Source organism: Pristiophorus japonicus, chromosome 2 (genome assembly GCF_044704955.1).
Source record: "Pristiophorus japonicus isolate sPriJap1 chromosome 2, sPriJap1.hap1, whole genome shotgun sequence".
Taxonomy (NCBI): domain Eukaryota; kingdom Metazoa; phylum Chordata; class Chondrichthyes; family Pristiophoridae; genus Pristiophorus; species Pristiophorus japonicus.
Genome location: NC_091978.1, coordinates 348,279,694 through 348,298,966, shown reverse-complemented (window position 1 = coordinate 348,298,966; position 19,273 = coordinate 348,279,694). Strand labels below are relative to the sequence as shown.

General features: G+C 44.9%; 1 protein-coding gene across 2 annotated transcripts in view; it reads right to left on the bottom strand.

Annotated features, from left to right (window-relative positions):
- The window catches only part of LOC139234884 (limbin-like), a 260,436-nt gene that overhangs the window by 45,642 nt on the left and 195,521 nt on the right, over nucleotides 1-19,273 (bottom strand). For both annotated transcript variants that reach the window (XM_070865720.1, XM_070865730.1), the window contains exons 17-19: nucleotides 17,252-17,479; nucleotides 13,584-13,792; nucleotides 11,078-11,165 (exon numbers count right to left, since the gene is read on the bottom strand). In XM_070865720.1, the coding sequence (XP_070721821.1) occupies nucleotides 11,078-11,165; nucleotides 13,584-13,792; nucleotides 17,252-17,479 (525 nt within the window). The remainder of the gene's footprint in view (nucleotides 1-11,077; nucleotides 11,166-13,583; nucleotides 13,793-17,251; nucleotides 17,480-19,273) is intronic.

The following is a 19,273-nucleotide window of genomic DNA, read 5'->3' as shown; positions in this document are numbered from 1 at the left end:
GGGAGACGTTCATCTCGGATCTCCACAGCACACACCCGGGTATAGTAATGATGAAAGCGATAGCCAGATCCCACGTGTGGTGGCCCGGTATCGACTCTAACTTAGAGTCCTGTGTACGGCAATGCCACGCGTGTGTTCAGTTGAGCAACGTGCCCAGAGAGGCACCACTAAGTTTGTGGTCCTGGCCCTCCAGACCATGGTCGAGGATCCATGTCGACTATGCGGGCCCGTTTCTCGGTAAAATGTTCCTGGTGATGGTGGATGCTTTTTCAAAATTGACTGAATGTGAAATAATGTCGGGAAGCACCGCCACCATTGAAAGCCTGAGGGCCATGTTTGCCACCCACAGCCTGCCTGACATACTGGTCAGTGACAACGGACCATGTTTCACCAGTGGCGAATTTAAAGAATTCATGACCCACAATGGGATCAAACATGTCACCTCGGCCCCGTTTAAACCAGCCTCCAATGGGCAGGCAGGGCGGGCAGTACAAACAATCAAACAGAGCCTTAAATGAGTCACAGAAGGCTCACTCCAAACCTGCCTGTCCCGAGTACTGCTCAGCTACCGCACGAGACCCCACTCGCTCACAGGGGTGTCCCCGGCTGAGCTACTCATGAAAAGGACACTTAAAACCAGACTCTTGCTGGTTCACTCCAACCTGCATGATCAGGTAGAGAGCAGGCAGCAGCAACAAAATGTAAATGATAGTCTCGCCACTGCGTCACAGGAATTTGATCTGAATGACCCTGTGTATGTGCTAAACTATGGACATGGTCCTAAGTGGATCGCCGGCACGGTGATAGCTAAAAAAGGGAGTAGGATGTTTGTAGTCAAACTAGACAACGGACAAATTTGCAGAAAGCACCTGGACCCAACAATGCTGCGGTTCACAGACTGCCCTGAACAACCCACAGCAGACACCACCTTTTTCGAGCCCATAGCACACACCCAAAGGATCAACGACACCACCCTGGACCAGGAAATTGAACCCATCACGCTCAACAGCCCAGCAAGGCCAGGCTCACCCAGCAGCCCTGCAGGGCCAACAACACGCCAGCCCAGCAAGGGCACAGCCAACACACCAGAACAGACATTTGTACCGAGGCAGTCCACCAGGGAAAGAAAGGCTCCCGACCGCCTCACCTTGTAAATAGTTTTCACTTTGACTTTGGGCGGGGGGGGCGGGATATTGTGTATCTGTAAAGCATGCACTCCCATGTTCTGCCACCAGGGAGGGCATCCCCTGAAGTCCCAAAGGATCCCAGCATCCCTTGGGAGCACTGTATATAAGCCGGCCCCTAAGGCCTGTTCCTGACTTTGGAGTGTCTTAATAAAGACTGAGGTCACTGTTACTTTAACCTCCCTGTATGCAGTCTCATCTGTGTTAGGAATACAATATACTCTTTCATACGGAGCTCCTTACTAAGCTCTTTATAGGACTGTTGTTGCCAGCATATTCTTGGTGGATGCAAGTAATATCTTGAAGGGCACTTCTTTCTACTTTCCTACATCCTCTCATGTTCCTTCTCATCATCATGTCATACAAAGGTTATGGCCATTGGGACTCGCAAAGTTGGTCCTGAGAAGTGCTTATTGTAGTGGCGGAGAAGGCAAAGTATTGCAAAACCCACAGACCCACAGGCAGTTCAAAGGTATCTATCCTGAAAGCAAAAAAACTGTTGCAAAATCTCACAGCTGTAGTAATTGCTACTCAAACTCTCAGCAGTTTTCAGACTCATAAAGTCCTCACTTCCACAAGTCTTAGCTGATCCTGGCCACGGGGGCACCTTATGGCCCAGAAATCCAGGTTGGCTGCTTCCCATGGGCGATGGGGTAAAAAACTTTTAAAAAATGCACACGTACCTTATCCTGCTGCACCCAAGCGAGTTCCCAGTCCTGAGGCCTCCTGAGGTGTGCACGTCAGGATGTGCGCAGGGCTGGAGTTGCAGTCACATGGTTTTGGGCAGCCAATCAGGTAAAGTATGTTCTCATTCATAATAATGGAAACTCCGTAAGTTGGAGTTCCCATTATTATGAATGACAACCCCCCGAAAAACACACAACATTCAATAAAAAACAGAAAAAATACAGCACATATTTTTATTAATTTAAATTAAAGTTATTTATATATTATAAAATAAAAATATTTTTCCGCTTTTTAAAAAAGTTTTTTAAATTATGGTTTAAAATAAACTTACCTTATTAGGGAGGGTTTTTAACAATATGTTTTTATGAATTTTATTTTATAATGTTTTTTGTATTTTAAAACTCTTGTCAGATGCAAGAGTTTTGAGGACATTTGCATGGCAAGATATGAGTAAATCCCGCAATCTTGCCCTTTCAAATGTTCTCGCTCCCGTGTGCAAATTGGCTGCTGCGTTTCACACATTACAACAGTGACTACACTCCAAAACTACTTAATTGGCTGTAGAGCACTTTGAGACATCCGGTGGCTGTGAAAGGTGTTATATAAAAATCCAAGTCCAACGACCCGAAATTCATCAGGATGTTAAATGGATTGAAGATTTTTTCACTTTCATTTACTTCACTTTCTACAGAAGACATCTGCAGTAACAGCAGGTCAGCGGTGTACGGGGGGAGGACCCACAACCCAAGAACCATTGGCGGAGATTGAGATCCGTGCCCTGTCGCTTGTCGGGGATAGCAACCGTGCCGCCACCGGCGTTGGAGCTCACTCACCCGCACAGGATGGTTAGTTCAATACAATCCCCGGTCTGTGTTACGGTCCTGTAATGTCATGTAATGTAACTGTAACTCTAATGTTGGCCTCATGTAATGTAAGTTTATTGTACTGTAATGTTGGGCTCATGTGATGTACTGCAATCTTGGGGGCATGTAACGCAATGCATATGTATATGTATTGTCTATCTGTGATATGTAATGCAGTAATGCAGCAGTGGTGGACATTTAAGTAAGACTGCACTACGCCACTGTGCTCATGTACTCATGTAACCCTGACTCCTCCCCTGGCACCAAACATTTTTAAATGTTGTTTTGTACTTCTAGACTCTGAGGATTCAGACCAGACTCTCCGCAGAGAGACCAGACGACTGACCCACTGCCTCCGCCTCTGGTGTCACTCAACCCTCTCCCGCCTTCAGCCCTGCCAGAGAGTAGGAAGAGTCGGTGGAGGTGGGGGTGAGGACAGAGAAGGATACACCAGTTCCTTGAGGGCCAGCTGGAACATCCTCCACCACCGACTCTATATTCATGCCCCCAGTGTTGCAGTGCCTTTGCCGCAGCGACGGAGATTGGTGCAGAAAAGGTCCGTTGCTACAAGTTAGATAGGCGCATACCTGAACATGGTGCTTCAGTCACAGGCCAGCAGCGACATAGGTCGAGAGCTGCTCAAGGCCATGGCTACGATAGCCAGAAACATCGCAGCACTATCTCAACGACAGTCGGAGGATATCTTGCGTCTGATCACTGCAATGGAGCGAGCCGCTGACTCTGTCGATGCCATGCGGTAATCGATGGGATCGGGACATGGCGCGGAATCCCCCCGTGTCATAGTAGTTGGGTCGACAGCACCTGAGGGTGGGGAGCTGCCAGCTGCTTCCAGCCCTGAAGCCGTGCCTTCCGGATCACGAGCTTCTCCTGAGGCCCCATTCATTGCGCCTGCAATGTTTGACCCCCACAACGACAGCAACAGCACTTGGGGCACACTGCTGCACACCAGCTTGGTACCACCATGGGGAGGTCCGGGCTTAGGGGCAGTGGGAAAGGGGAGGGCGGGAGTAAGAACGGTGGGTGGGGGGGGGGGGGCGGGTCTGGGGATGTGTGTCCCAAGTGTGGGGGAGTATGCGGTCGAGGTTGAGGACAGTAATGGGTGCTTTGTTGTAGTCAGGTGTTCATTGTTCATTTAAAATACTTGAAGTTTGATTTTTATAGTGTATTTCAAGTTGTTAAAGTTGTTACAGTTGTTCAAAGTTACAGTTATAAGTTTTACAAAGTTTTACAATTGTTATATATTCCAATGGGAAGCTGTTTAACCTACGCCGCCTCCAGGCCAGGTCCAAGATCACCCCAACCTCTGTCGTTGAGCTGCAGTACGCGGACGACGCCTGCGTCTGCGCACATTCAGAGGCTGAACTCCAGGATATAATCAATGTATTCACTAAGGCATATGAAAGCATGGGCCTTACACTTAACATCCGTAGACAAAGGTCCTCCACAGCACTGCCCTCCAATCATCAAGATTCACGGCATGGCCCTGGACAACATGGACCATTTCCCTTATCTCAGGAGCCTCTTATCAACAAAGGCAGACATTATGCGGAGATTCAACATCACCTCCAGTGCGCCATTCTGCCTTCGGCCATCTGAGGAAAAGAGTGTTTGAAGACCAGGTCCTCAAATCTACCACATGGTCTACGGGGCTGTAGTAATACCCACCCTCCTGTATGGATCTGAGGCATGGACGATGTATAGAAGGCACCTCAAGTGCTGGAGATATATCATCAATGATGTCTCCGCAAGATCCTGCAAATCCCCTGAGAGGACAGGCGCACCAACATCAGTGTCCTTGACCAGGCTAACATCCCCAGTATTGAAGCACTGACCACACTCGATCAGCTTCGCCGGGCAGGCCACATAGTTTGCATGCCAGATACGAGACTCCCTAAGCAAATGCTTTATGCGGAGCTCCTTCATGGTAAACGAGCCAAAGGAGGCAGCGGAAACGTTATAAGGACACCCTCAAAGCCTCCCTGGTAAAGTGCGACATCACCACTGACACTTGGAAGACCCTGGCCGAAGACCTTCTGAGGTGGAGAAAGTGCACCCAGGAGGACATTGAGCTCTTCGAGTCTCGACGCAAAGAGCGTGAAGAGGCCAAGCGCAGGCAGCGGAAGAAGTGTGCGGCAAACCAGCCCCACCCACCCCTTCCCTCGACGAATGTCTGTCCCACCTGTAACAGGGTCTGTGGCTCTCATATCGGACTGTTCAGCCATCAAAGAACTCACTTTGGGAGTGGAGGCAAGTCTTCCTCGATTCTGAGGGATTGCCTCAGATGATGAGTTATAAGTTTTACGAAGTTTTATAATTGTTGTATATTTTTTTACATTTTTACATAAATGTTTCAATTGAACTTAAGCACTCTTTGTACAGTGTCAAATTTTTGGGGTAACAATCATCAGGGTTCCAAAACGCAGCTCTCCATATTCAAGCAAAGCTTTCATTTATGAGCTACTGACGTAACAATTTTGCAGTGGCATATGCTCCGCGTGCCCTCTGCTGTGGTGTTGGGGGGTTGGTGCCATGGGTTCATCTGGAAGCTCCTTCCCCTCATTTTCCTCTTCTTCCTCATTCGTCTCCTGCACTCTCTCCTCAGGTGGTCCTGCAGTCCCCTGTGGCAATTCCTGTCCCCGCATGATTACTAAATTATGCAACATGCAGCACATCACTGTAAACTGAGCAACCTGCTCAGGGTGGTATTGCACAGCCTGCCTCCCGAGTGGTCCAAGCATCAAAAGCGCTGCTTCAGCACTCCAATTGTCTTTTTGATAATATTACATGTGGTTATATGGTTCTTATCATATTGATGCTCGGCTTCTGTCTGAGGGTTTCGCGGGGGGTGGTCAAGAGCCAGGTGGCGAGGCCGTACCCTTTGCCTCCCAGCATCCAGCATTTACCTTGTGGCTCAGACTTCAACAGGTCAGAGACAGTGCTCTCACGCAAGATTTGCGCATTGTGGATGCTCCCTGGAAAGTTGGCATTCACTGCACATTATGTGCTGTGTATGGTCGCAGACAAGCTGGCATTGAGGGAGTGGAATCCCTTACGGTTTCAGTACACCTCCGCCTCCTGCTCACATGGCAATATGGGTACAGTCAACAGCACCCTGCACCTTGAGGAAGCTGGCAATATGTGCAAATCTCACTGCCCTCTCACTCTGTGCCTCCCTGGTCATTGGGAAGTTTATAAATTACATCCTGCATGCATACAGTGCTTCGGTTACCTGTCGAATGCAGCGATGAGTAGCGTGCTGAGAAATACAGCATATGTCCCCAGCTGATGCCTGGAAAGAGCCGCATGCATAAAAGGAAAATGCCACAGTCACCCTCATTTTGGCAGAGAGTGCAGTAATGTTGGTGGTACTGGGCTGCAGGTCTGCCTTAATGAGCTGGCAAATTTCACCTCTTTTCGGAAGCGCAGCCTTCGAACACACTGTCGATCGGTCAGGTCCAAGTATGAGCGCTTCTCCCGAAAATCCTTTGGGGATAAGGCCTCCTCCTCCTCATCAGTCTGTGACCTCCTCCAGTACCCTGATAACTCTGCTCAATAAACCTTCTCCCAACTGCATTAGGTAGTCAGCAATACAGGCCGAGATAGTACAGGCCCCATTTTTTTTAAATCTCCAGAATCTCCTCAAAGATCCTGAGTTAAACTCAAATGATTTTTCAATGAAAAAAATATTAATTCAAATGCCTTCTATCTAAATAATGTACTCTGTACCAATAAAAATACCTTTCCCACTGTAAAGTCACTGTTCACCTCAGAAAAACTGAAGTGCTGCTTTTGCTGACTGTTCCTGATTTCAAAATGGCGGCACAGAGCACTACTGCCCATTCCCGCTCACTTAAGATCGAGTAAAACCACCTTTTCCAGGACAGTATGCAGCTACGGTGGTATATCGGCGGTATGTCATGCAACTTGCATTTTTGGGCGTTATGCGGGCTGTTCTGCATGGCGGACGGTGTGTCTATTGCTCGCCGGTATGTCAATGATGAATCTTCTGCCGAGCGGTATGTACGTGTTTCTTGACCAAACTTGCATTTTTGGGCGGTAAGCGGGCGGTATATCAATGAATTTCAGGCCCCGTCTTTGTGGGCTAATCATTTGTGGGACATCGTACCAAAAGTTTTGTTGAAATTTAAATATAACACATCCACAGAATTTCCAATGTCAACAAGGTCCCTCAAAGAACTACAGTAAATTTGTTGTGCAAAATCATTCTCCAATAAATCCATGCTGACTCCTTCTTACCATTTCATTTTTGATGATTCCTTCTTTCAGGATGCCTTCTAAAACTTTACCCACAACAGATTTTAGGCTTGCTGCCCTGTAGCTTCCTGAATCACCCCATGTCTCTTTAAAAATTGCTGTTATGTTAGCTACTTTCCAATCCTTGGGCACTGATCCCATTTCAAAAGATTCCCTAAAGATAATGACAAGTACACGACTGATTTAGTTAGCCACTTCTTTAAGTACCATGCTTGATGTCCATCCAGGGCTTGGGCCTTCTCAGCTTTTTAGTATCTGCCTTATCTGAAATTTTCTCTTTCTTTTGTCCTTCCTCAGTACACCCCAACCCTTAACATTTAAATTCCAAGCTGAGAGACTGTGAACACCAAGAGGAGGAATTAATTTAGTATAGTTGCTAATCTTCCTTTTTCACCTACCACTGCAAATATATTTATAGAAATGGTTGACACTTCTTTTAATATTCCCCGTTATTCTAATCTTATTTTCTATTTTAGTTCTGCTGACGGTTCCTTAAACTCCTTTAGTTAGTTTTTATATTTGTTTCGATCCAGCATGCTATTTATAGCCTTATACTTTAGCCTTATCCCCTCGATAGTCTTTTTCCTGTGTTAGAATACTGTTCTGATGGTATGTATAAGAACATAAGAAATAGGAACAGGAGTAGGCCATACGGCCCCTCGAGCCTGCTCCGCTATTTAATAAGATCATGGCTGATCTGATCATGGACTCAGCTCCACTTCCCTGCCCGCTCCCCATAACCCCTTATCGTTTAAGAAAATGTCTATTTCTGTCTTAAATTTATTCAATGTCCCAGCTTCCACAGCTCTCTGAGGCAGCGAATTTCACAGATTTACAATCTCTGAGAGAAGAAATTTCTCCACATCTCAGTTTTAAATGGGCGGTCCCTTATTCTGTGATTATGCCCTCTAGTTCTAGTCTCCCCCATCAGTGAAAACATCCTCTCTACATCCACCTTGTCAAGCTCCCTCATAATCTTATACATTTCGATAAGATCACCTCTCTGCATCCACCTTGTCAAGCTCCCTCATAATCTTATACATTTCGATAAGATCACCTCTCATTCTTCTGAATTCCAATGAGTAGAGGCCCAACCTACTCAACCTTTCCTCATAAGTCAACTCCCTCATCTAGAATCAACCTAGCGAACCTTCTCTGAAGTGCCTCCAAAGAAAGTATATCCTTTCGTAAATATGGAAACCAAAACTGCACGCAGTATTCCAGGTGTGGCCTCACCAATACCCTGTATAGCTGTAGCAAAACTACCCTGCTTTTATACTCCATCCCATTTGCAATAAAGACCAAGATTCCATTGGCCTTCCTGATCACTTGCTGTACCTGCATACTATCCTTTTGTGTTTCATGTATTTTGTTTATCTATACTCCATGTATAGTTTTTCTAAACATGATCGACTTTACTTCTATTAATTTCCTCACTCGCGATGCTGCGAGTTTCCGGAGCTCGCTGCTCATTGTCTCTAAATCTGTCTCCGTAACGTTGAATATTTCTATTAAACTCGTTCACTTTTCCATCATAAGCCTAACCCTAAAGCATCACCATATTGTGGTCAATTGTTGTAAGATGTTCTCTGATCTGTTTTGATAGTGCCTAGATGTTACTTAATATTAGATCCAATAGTGCAAAGGGTGACTGTCAGTGTCCAATAGTGTCCCTACTTGCGTGGGTTCCTTAACCAATTGGTCCACGTAACATTCTAATATTATGTCTAGGATCATGTTTTCACTTCTGTACACTCTTTATAGATTTCCAATCAATCCCGGATAAATCGAACTCACCCATAACAACTGCCTCTGTTGTTACACACGCTTCCCTTATTTGATGACAAAGCATATTTTTAAATAAAAGACCATGGGCTCAATTTTCGCCATCAGTGAGTGCTTTTTTTTGCCAGCCGCTGAACATTTTTGAGCAATCTTGATTTTGCAACTTTCCTCAAAGTTTGTACGCCGGGGTGACTGTCAGCGCCGGATTTTTTGTACGCCACATTCCGTGCCGTTTTTGGCCATTAAAGCGATTTTTTTTTTTAAAAGAACGCCGCAGAGTGGCCTTAAGTACCAATCAGATAAACCCTACATTAAATTAATAAAATCTGCGCTCAGGTCTGTATCGCAGCTGTTTCTTTGCAGTTTAGTCTTGGTCATAAAGATAGTTCATAACGATCGTGTTAAAGTACGTTCCTTTTTCAACTCTTTACATTAAAGATTACTTGTTCTGGCATTTCCCCCCACCCTCTCCCCAATCCCCAGTCCCGCTGCAATCCCGGGCCGAATAGTCCCTCCGCTGCTGCAATCTCGACCTGAATGCCCCCTCCCGGGCACTCCCCCGCTCCCGGTCCTGCTGCAGTCCCAGGCAATCCTCACCCCCTCACGCTGCGCTCCCCTGCCACTGCAAGCCCTGGACCTTCAACTTGCAGGCAGAGCTTCAGCCCTCTGTGTGTCTCTCGTTACCCTGGAAACCTCTCTCAGTGTGGCTCTCATTACCCTGGCAACCTCAGCTTTTGGCACAGACTTGAAGCTGCACCCCGAAATTTTACTTCGGGTACCACATCGCCAAAATGAAATTTTACTTTGGTGAAAGTTCCAACTTTTTTCCCCCGCCGTAATCAGACAAAAATAATCGCCCGTCATTCCTCCTGGGCGCCAAAAATCGGCAAAGAGGAAAATTGAGCCCTATGGGGCGATTTTGGCCAAATACTTTAGGCGCTAGAGAGGTAAAGAGGTGGCCAATATGGGTCTTAAGCTGAAATGCCAGTTTAGCCCATGTTTAGCACAAGATGCCTCCTTCGTAAAGGAGTTTAAGTCAGCACTAGTAATGGCCACCTGGAGGATCGTTAAGGGGCTGATTCCCAATTAAATTGCCTGCTAGCGCTCATTAAAGAGGCTGCATGCCAGTCTGGTGGATAACGCTTCATTTAACGACCTCTCCGAACAGCAACCAGCTCAACAAGAGTAAACAAGTAATTGCTGAGAATTTTGAGTGCAACTTTACCGCTTCACTTTCTGCAGGAGGTTTGAGAGGACTCTTGAAACACATTAGGAGACTTTCTGGGACACTTTGTCAAGACTTAACCAACACTCTATTTACATTTATTCTGGAAATTCTGAGGACTTCAAGAGCGAGTGCTGTGCTACTCTACATTATTGGACACCTTATAGGAGTTACCAGGAGAAAATGAGTGCTTGGTGTGCAGGAGGAATGGGAGGAGGAGATGAGGCCAGGCAGAGCAGCACCAGCTATTGCAGGAGAGAGGGACAGGAGGGAGGGGTAGACTCCTTCCCCCCTGTGGGTAAAGGACTTTCCCCCTCCTCTGGACACCCTCCACCAGGACTTCCAGTGTTGTGTCCGAGAACCTGTGTGCCCTCTCACTAGGTCCCTGAGCCATGCTAAAATGTGCTAATGTGTGTCAGCCAATTCAGTGGAAGTGGATGCATGGAGCCCACATATACTGCTCCACAAATATTGTGTCTAATCAGCACCTGAGTGCTAAACCTGCGGGTGTCTGATTAACACTTCCAGGGAAGTTCAAATTATGGTCCTCTGCAATTAGATCCAAAATTGCATGCTAAAAGCAGACTTTCAAACAGGGGTGTCTTATTAGCACAACACCCATTTAGCATCTGATTTCATCCTTTCACCAAAATAATCTCCTATGAATGAATGAAAAATACATTCTTAGATTTCTACAAATACTGGATTATTTATCAAACTTTATTTATAAACTTTAAAAATATATATGCAAGTTTGAGAAAAGGGGTCATTTTGACTTTAGCTGATGGTGTAAAATGGGCGATATTGATTTAGCAGACCATTATACATCTCTCACGATTTTCATTTCCATTGCCCGGTTTACACTGTCACCCATTGTCAAAATTACCCCAAGTGACTATTTTTCATCACAGTTAGCCTGTGATAATAAAAAGTCATTTTCAAATTTGTATATATATTTTAGCAGGAAAGCAAACACTAAGCAAAAAGTGCAAATATTAAAATTGCGCAGTGCCTGCATTTCACCCGCAGAACATTACCTGATCTTGGAGAGCCAGTAGTGACTTCACCACCAGCTGCTCCTTGACATCTTCTAGTAACTGACTGTTTCTTTCTTCATCTTTTAATCTGGAAAACAGCATAGAAGTTAACATTTGATCAGATCTTGAATGCAGCGTACACAGATGATGTCTTGTCAGAAGATCAACAAGCTGTGAAAGCGTGCGACAATATAAAATGGTGGAGACTCTGCTGCTCTTAGACAACTGGAGAAGTGACCATAATAATGCATTTCGAGAGACTGTGGGTAAACCTGAAGGGCTGTAAAATAAATTTCTAGATGTTGATCTAATCTACTTTACACATGTTGACATTATTAACATAGCGCATTTAAATGAATAACCATATAGTCCAGTTATACCCATAATAACTTAATAACTGCAAAAAATAAAATATCTGACTAAAATTCAAGTTACCAAAAGCAACAATACATGCTTAAATGTGTGTAAGTGGGGTGCACTATTTCAACATCCAAGGAAATGCATGTAGATTATATTTTAAAGAAAATATTTTGTACTTATAAAGAATAAAATCTCAGATTTCTTTTTTTGTATCTCACTCTAAGCATCTATTGGTTTTATTTTCAGAGTAGCAGGTGCAAAAAGACTGCAGATAGACTGACAGAAGTGAATTCAGATGTAGTTTATCTTGTGAATGCGGTAACGGGGGCTAATGAGACCTGGAACTTCCACTTACAGGAAGCTCTCACTTCCAAACCGGACAAGCTGGGGAAAATCAGACTGAGAGAACCTTGATAGGTGGCTTCACACTCCTTCAGTGGTGACCAACAGTCTTTTCCTGTGCATATTCCTGGCCACCTTGCAGGATCTGGGGGTTGGTAGGAAGAAGGACAGATACACTTGCTGCCGATCAGGAAACAGCACATCTGTCCAATCCAACTGCCCAATTCGCTGAAGAAGTGCTAGGTCATGGACAGGTACAGGCATCACTTCATTATCACACATGGTATCAAGAGGTGCGGAGCCACCATTGATGAACAGCAACCTGCCACCATGTGTGGTACTTCCATTGCACTAGCATCTAGACGGAGCACAAGATTGGGTTCCAATGACAAACACCATACAGGTTTACTATGGGGAAGCATTGTGGTATCATCATTGGTTTGAATTACATTTCTTTGTTTTGGTGAATCATTTATTGCACTTTATTTCACCTTAGTCCAGAAAGTTTCCTTAAGAAGGGCTATATTAAGTTAACAGCAAATAGAAGAATGGGCAAAGTAGAGTAGATGAGAATGGTTGGCATAGTGTTTAGTGTATGTTGACAAAATGGTTGTGCAAGGGCTGCTTTTTTCAATTAATTGAAAAGTTTCTCAATTAGTGACTGGTGCACTAGACCTCCTGGCTGCCAGACTCCTTCATCCATTTCATCCTTGTGTTCCTCATTACTCTCCTCTGGCGCTGGTTGGTCCTATGCCTCCTTAACTTCCTGTTGCATGGTAACTTCTCTTTGTATTGCAAACTTGTGCAACGTGCAGCAAGTAGTAATGATTTTGAAGACCATCGCTGTGCTATATAGCAAGACCCTTTTGATTGGCTTGTAACAAAACCTTTGCTTCATTATATCCGCGATGTTCTGCCCACTAATTCTAGTTAAGGTTGCTGTGATGGATGCAGGAAGGAGATGGGAGGTTCCTTCTGGACTGATGAACTAACAATGAACACTAAGCCTTCCTTATCTATATCTAGTGAATGAAACTGCAATTGGGAAAAAAGCAAAAATGGCTACAAGTGCCTATTACTTATGGGAATCCTACCACCTGGCAGGAAATGTCCAGGAAGTTCAGTAGATTCCTTTATTCACCAAGACTAAAACAATACTGCTAAGAGATACAGGAGGTGAAATTGGTCTCAGGTGACAGTACATAAAGGACTATAATGAATTGGCAGCGCGCTTTGCACCCTGCCCGATTTTCTTTTCCATTGACTTAAAAAACATGGCGGCGTGTAAAGCAGGTTATTGCTCATTTTGCACTACCTTCCAAGACCAATTTCACCCCCACAGTACCTTTAGCAACAAATATGCAAATGAAGGAAACAGGCTTTTGTTGTGATGCCTAGTTTATATGGGTGCTCAGCCCTCTAGAACCTATTATGGGGAACTTACAGAATCATAGAATGGTTACAGTACAGAAGGAGGCAATTCAGCCAACGCCGGCTCTCCGCAAGAGCACTTCAGCTCGTCCCACTCCCCGCCCTTTCTCTGTAGCCCTGCAAATCTTTTTCTCAATCTTCCCGCATTTACATGTAACTTGTTCCTTTAATGAGCCTCATGCCACTGTTCAAAATGCTTCGTGATAGCATACATGGGCACAGTGTGCATCTGGCATGGACTAGGCCTCAGGACTTGATAATATGGGGCTGTGGCACCTCATATTGCATTATTGCCTCCAATGTTTTTTTACAGTTTCTCTCGCCCATTATTCTGATTCTTTTTTTTTCTCCTTATGAAACACAAAGCTGTTACCTCTGAGTCTCTGCTTCCATCGTATCTTTACACTTGAACATGGCCTGGTGTAGACATAGAAACATTTGACTGTTGCTTTGTGCCGTACTTTCTTCAGTGAGATATCTGCTCTGTGTCGCAGTCCAGCTGTTCCGTTCTGTTAGCTCACTCTGGACTGTAAGCTCATGCTGTAGTGTATCTGAATGCAAACGAACAAGTTGCTCCAGCTCCTACAGAAAGAAAAACAAGTTGCTGTCCACCTTGGCACAACAGATGCTTAGCATACAGGAGGTCAGGAGACACCTTGCTATCTATTGACATTTTCGAATGCCAGTCACCCAAAAGCACTCTCACAACCAGTAGAGTGTGACCCCTTTTGCTAACATTTTTATGATTGATATGATCGTAGGCCTGTTTCATAAGTCAAAGATCAAAAGCATACCATCAGATCAACAGTACAAAATGAGAGTTGAAAAAGTAATTCTATAAATATGAAATAAAATAGAAAATAGGAAGTGTACTGGATACCAATTAGAGAAATAGATAATGCCTTGAGTGGAATCATTCATCAGAACACAAGATTCTAATGAGGGTCCATACTTACAAAAATCGGAGCTCATTTCCAAAATGTCACTATTTGAAATTTAGTTTAATTGTTCTTCTTTTTCAGCCCTTCCATGAATGGAGATCCTGACTTGCCCGTCAAAGTCTTAAGATATTGAAACACACGGCCACAAACATCAATGACTCCGCTGGGTGGAGTAGCTGAGCTACACAGACTAAGGCGGCCCCAGGGTTGATTCCTGATCTGTGCTGAGTTAGCTGATGCCACCAGCGGCAGATGCTGAGGTGCTTGGGTTAGGGAAGGGAAATCGGTCAAGGATTCCACCCCTGATTGCTACTAAATAAACCGCTGCTAGACGTGTGCGTGTACAGACAGGATTGAGCTCAGCTGTGATGAAGTCAGCAGGCCCGATAGCCTGGAGACACTCACTGTCCAGGTCTACACATGAAGAATGTCCACTTGGGCAACTTATTGGAGGGTGCCTGGCACCCTTGGAACTGTAACTCAACAAGGACTCAATGGCTTCAGGAGAAGGAGAGCACAGGTAGAAAATTGGCAGAAAAGTCACAGGACTGAGAAGGAATTGAAGTAACTTAGGGGTAATGAATAACATGTCAGCAATGGGCCTCCCCACCAAACTTACTCTCTTCTGAACTGAAGGACAATGATTCCAGAGAAGAAATGAATCGCATCTTCCAAACTTCAAATGAATACATCAAGTACTGAATAGTAACTGAGAGAATCAAATGAGGAGGGATTATAACGAATACAGATTAGGGAATGAGAGAAAGATGGAGAAAGAGGGAGGGAAAGAGATGGGGTGAATAGGAGTTAAGAGAGTGAAACAATAGAAAGGAAATAGGGATTGAGAGCAAGAGATGGAATGAGAATGGGGAAAGAGAGAACGAGAGAGGACAGGATAGGAAGAGCTGGAATGAGAGAAAGTTAGAAGAAGGAACTTGAAACACTTTAGTTACTATTGCCCCAAGTTTCCACACGCGGCAAAACAGGCGCCCCTCCGAGCTGGGCGCCTGTTTATCGCGCCGAAAACGGCGTCTGAAAAAAAACGCACTATTCTCGAGCGCTTTGCAGCTCGATATCTGCTTGGCGCGGCTCCCAGGGGGCGGAGCCTACCACTCGCGACGATTTTGTAAGTAGGCGGGGGCGGGTACCATTTAAATGAGTTTTTTTCATGCCGGCAACGCTGCGCTTGCGCGTTGGAGCGTTCGTGCACACGCAGTGTGAAGGAAACATTGGCACTCGGCCATTTTTGTAGTTCTTTGTAGCTGTTCAATTTTTACCATTTTTTAATAAAACCACATTGCCCTTCCATGATCAGCACTGAGGCTTCCTGCAGCCTTCTCCCGGCCTCCCTCCCACTGCCGTCGGTCGGGCCCTCACTGCCTCCCCCCAGCTGCTGTCGGTCGGGCCCTCACTGCCTCCCCCCCCCTGCCGTCGGGAACGGCTGCCTCAACTTGTGAGGCTTCCTGCAGCCTTCTCCCTGCCTGAATGTCCTGCCTGAAGCACTTTCACACAGGTAGGAACATGGGTTTATTTAATCTTTTCTTTGCTTATAAATTTTTATTCAGGTTGGAATTATTTGTATAATATTTGTATAAGTATAACTAAGGATTTATTGTAGAATTTAATGACTTCCCTTCCCCCCACCCCCCCACCCCCCCACCTTGTTCCGGACGCCTAATTTGTAACCTGTGCCTGATTTTTTAATGTGTCGACAAGGTTTTTTCAAGCCTACAAAAATCTTCACTTGCTCCATTCTAAGTTAGTTTGGAGTACGTTTTCACTGTGGAAACTTTCAAATCGCGTCAGTGGCCGGACACGCCCCTTTTTGAAAAAGAAATTCTGTTCAAAAGTGAAACTGTTCTACCTGACTAGAACTGCAGAAAACTTAAATGTGGAGAATTCCGATTTCTAAGATACTCCGTTCTCCACCAGTTGCTCCTAAAAATCAGGAGCAAATCATGTGGAAACTTGGGGCCAGTGAGTGTAATGGAATACACGATAGCCTTGGTGTGGAATCTTGCTCTGTGGAGGTGCGGACTGGAGAATCGTGTACATGAAAATTGATCGTCTTTTTTCTCACAGTATTTTGCTTTGCCAACAAAAGAAACCATTTGTAAAATCACAATTATCAATACTGTAGTCAGTTTAGTCACCAAAACTTTAAAAACACATCTTAAACAAACAAATAATACAGCAGTCATCTACATTAGTTCAACAAGACATTAAGGTGCATGTTGTTGGGAATCTATTGAACAAATCTTTATTATCCCTATAGCGTTGCCATTAGGCTACTGGCTACACTGCCACAGTGGGAGGAAGTGGGAAATCGCGTGCCAGCAAGGCACTGTCGGGAACTCGAAGAATGATCCCCGGCAAGGTACGTAACCAGATTTGGGTGGGTGGGGGGTGGTAATGGATTCCAAGACTATCGCAGTCTTGGGAAGGAAGGCCCGGGACAGGCAAGGCCCAAGGATTTGTTGTGAGATTCCAAGGAGCACACCAGTTCCTCCTGACTCACGAGGAAGCCTTAAAGAAATGTAAAAACGTAACATCACCTGGGCCTCTTCTGGCCCTGGATCAAATTTGCGGCAGATACCCCGGGGGTGGCCGGCACTGTGAGAAACTCATGCGGCCAGAGTTTAAAATGACGTCGGGTTCCGACTGGTGCCATCCAGCTGTGACCGTTGAATATTTATATGGCTGTTGCCAGCTTGCAGAGAGGACCTCGCCCGTCTCCCGACAAGCATGCAGGTCCCACGCAAAGGCAAGGATGCTTGCCGGGATTTAACCCTCCGCATGCACCGTTCCCATCGGGCGTAGGGGTTAAAATTGGGCTTCTAACTCTGCTGCCGAGTGTGATTCACAGTTCAAGTAGGTACGGTATGAAAATTTCACATTTTGTGCCCACATTTAACCAGCCTTTGGTAAAGCTAAATTTTAAAATAATAACTTAAAAAGAGAATACTTAAAACTTTTTGACCTGACAGGCATTCAAAACAGGTCAGAACAGATTGTTTAAGCTAAGCATACAGAATTTGAATGAGGAGAGGGAAAATTAGCTTTCCTGTTTAATGTATAATTCTTTTTAAGTAATACTCACACGAATGTGTGCCTGAACAATCTGGCTGCACTCGGACTCGGGCATTGACCCTGCTGTGCTTAGTTCTTCTAACAGCAGAGTTTGCAGGTTGAGAATTGCAGTGTGAATCTCCAGGGTGCTCACTTGCTTCTCAGCTTTGCAAAGCTGAATTGAAGCCAAGCAGACTCCTGGGCTTTCTTCCAGCTCCTTCATCTGATTAGCTCTCTGGCGCAGCAGCTCCGCGCAAACCTGGAACAACAATTAGCCGGCAATTTATTATGACATTCACGGCAAACACTAATTCCAGAAATCCAAAGTAAAAACATAAGATGTAGTCAGTGTTAAGTACAGCCGCCATTTGGAGTATTTTAGGAACATAAATAATTTAAAAGGAGTACTTTGCTGGTAATTAACAAGCTCCAAACTGCAGGCAGCTTCGAGCTACAGTACGTGAAAGAAACACTCGGCAGATTTAAATTCAATTAGAAGTAGCTAAAGAAGAAGAGGCTTTCTGGGTGGCAAGATCTGAGGGTTTCATAATACAGAACATGAATTTGATGCTTTTTTTAAAAATCAAAATTTACAAGAGAATCAATGGGAAGCAATTAATGTAGTGCGCTGTTTAAATAATGGAAGCACTGAGGAGAGGCCTCTGTGTTAAACAGTCTAGTCAAAAACAAAAATGAACATGATGAACAGTATATCGAACGCAGCCATTATGCTCATCTTTTATCTCAGAAGTTAATCAGACTGCAGAACAATTCTGTATGTTGTGTCAGCTGTGGCTCAGTGGGTAGCACACTCGTCTCTGAGTCAGAAGGTTGTGGGTTCAAATCCCACGCCAGGAACTTGAGCACATAAATAAGAACATAAGGAACAGGAGTAGGTCATACAGCCCCTTGAGCCTGCTCTGCCATTCAATAAGATCATATCTGATTTATGGACTCAGCTCCCCATTACCCCCTATCGCTCAAGAAACTGTCTATTTTTGTCTTAAATTTATTCAATATTCCAGCTTCCACAGCTCTCCAAGGTAGCAAATTTCACAGATTTACAACCCTCTGAGAGAAGAAATTTCTCCTCATCTCTGTTTTAAATGGGTGGCCCTTATCCCCTATTCTAAAATTATGCCCTCTAGTTCTAGTCTCCCCCATCAGTGGAAACATCCTGTCTGCATCCACCTTGTCAAGCCCCCTCATAATCTTACACGTTTCGATAAGATCACCTCTCATTCTTCTGAACTCCAATGATTAGAGGCCCAACCTACTCAACTTTTCCTCATAAGTCAACCCCCTCATCCCCGGAATCAACCTAGTGAACCTTCTCTGAGCAAGTATATCCTTTCGTAAATATGGAAACCAAAACTGCACGCAGTATTCCAGGTGTGGCCTCACCAATACCTTGTATAGGTATAGTAAGACTTCCCTGCTTTTATACTCCATCCCCTTTGCAATAAAGGCCAAGATATCATTGGCCTTCCTGATCACTTGCTGTACCTGCATACTATCCTTTTGTGCTTCATGTACAAGTACCCCCAGGTCCCGCTGTACTGCAGCACATTGCAATCTTTCTTCATTTAAATAACTTGCTCTTTGATTTTTTTGTCAAAGTGCATGACCTCACACTTTCCAACATTATACTCCATCTGCTAAGTTTTTGCCCATTCACTTAGCCTGTCTATGGTCCTTTTGCAGATTTTTTGTGTCCCCCCTCACACATTTCGTTTCCTCCCATCTTTGTATCGTCAGCAAACTTGGCTACGTTACACTCAGTCCCTTCTTCCAAGTCGTTAATATAGATTGTAAATAGTTGGGATCCCAGCACTGATCCCTGCAGCACCCCACTAGTTACTGGTTGCCAAACAGAGAATGAACCATTTATCCCGACTCTCTGTTTTCTGTTAGTTAGCCAATCCTCTACCCATGCTAATATATTACCCCCAACCCCGTGAACTTTGATCTTGTGCAGTAACCTTTTATGTGGCACCTTGTCAAATGCCTTCTGGAAGTCCAAATACACCACACCCACTGGTTCCCCTTTATC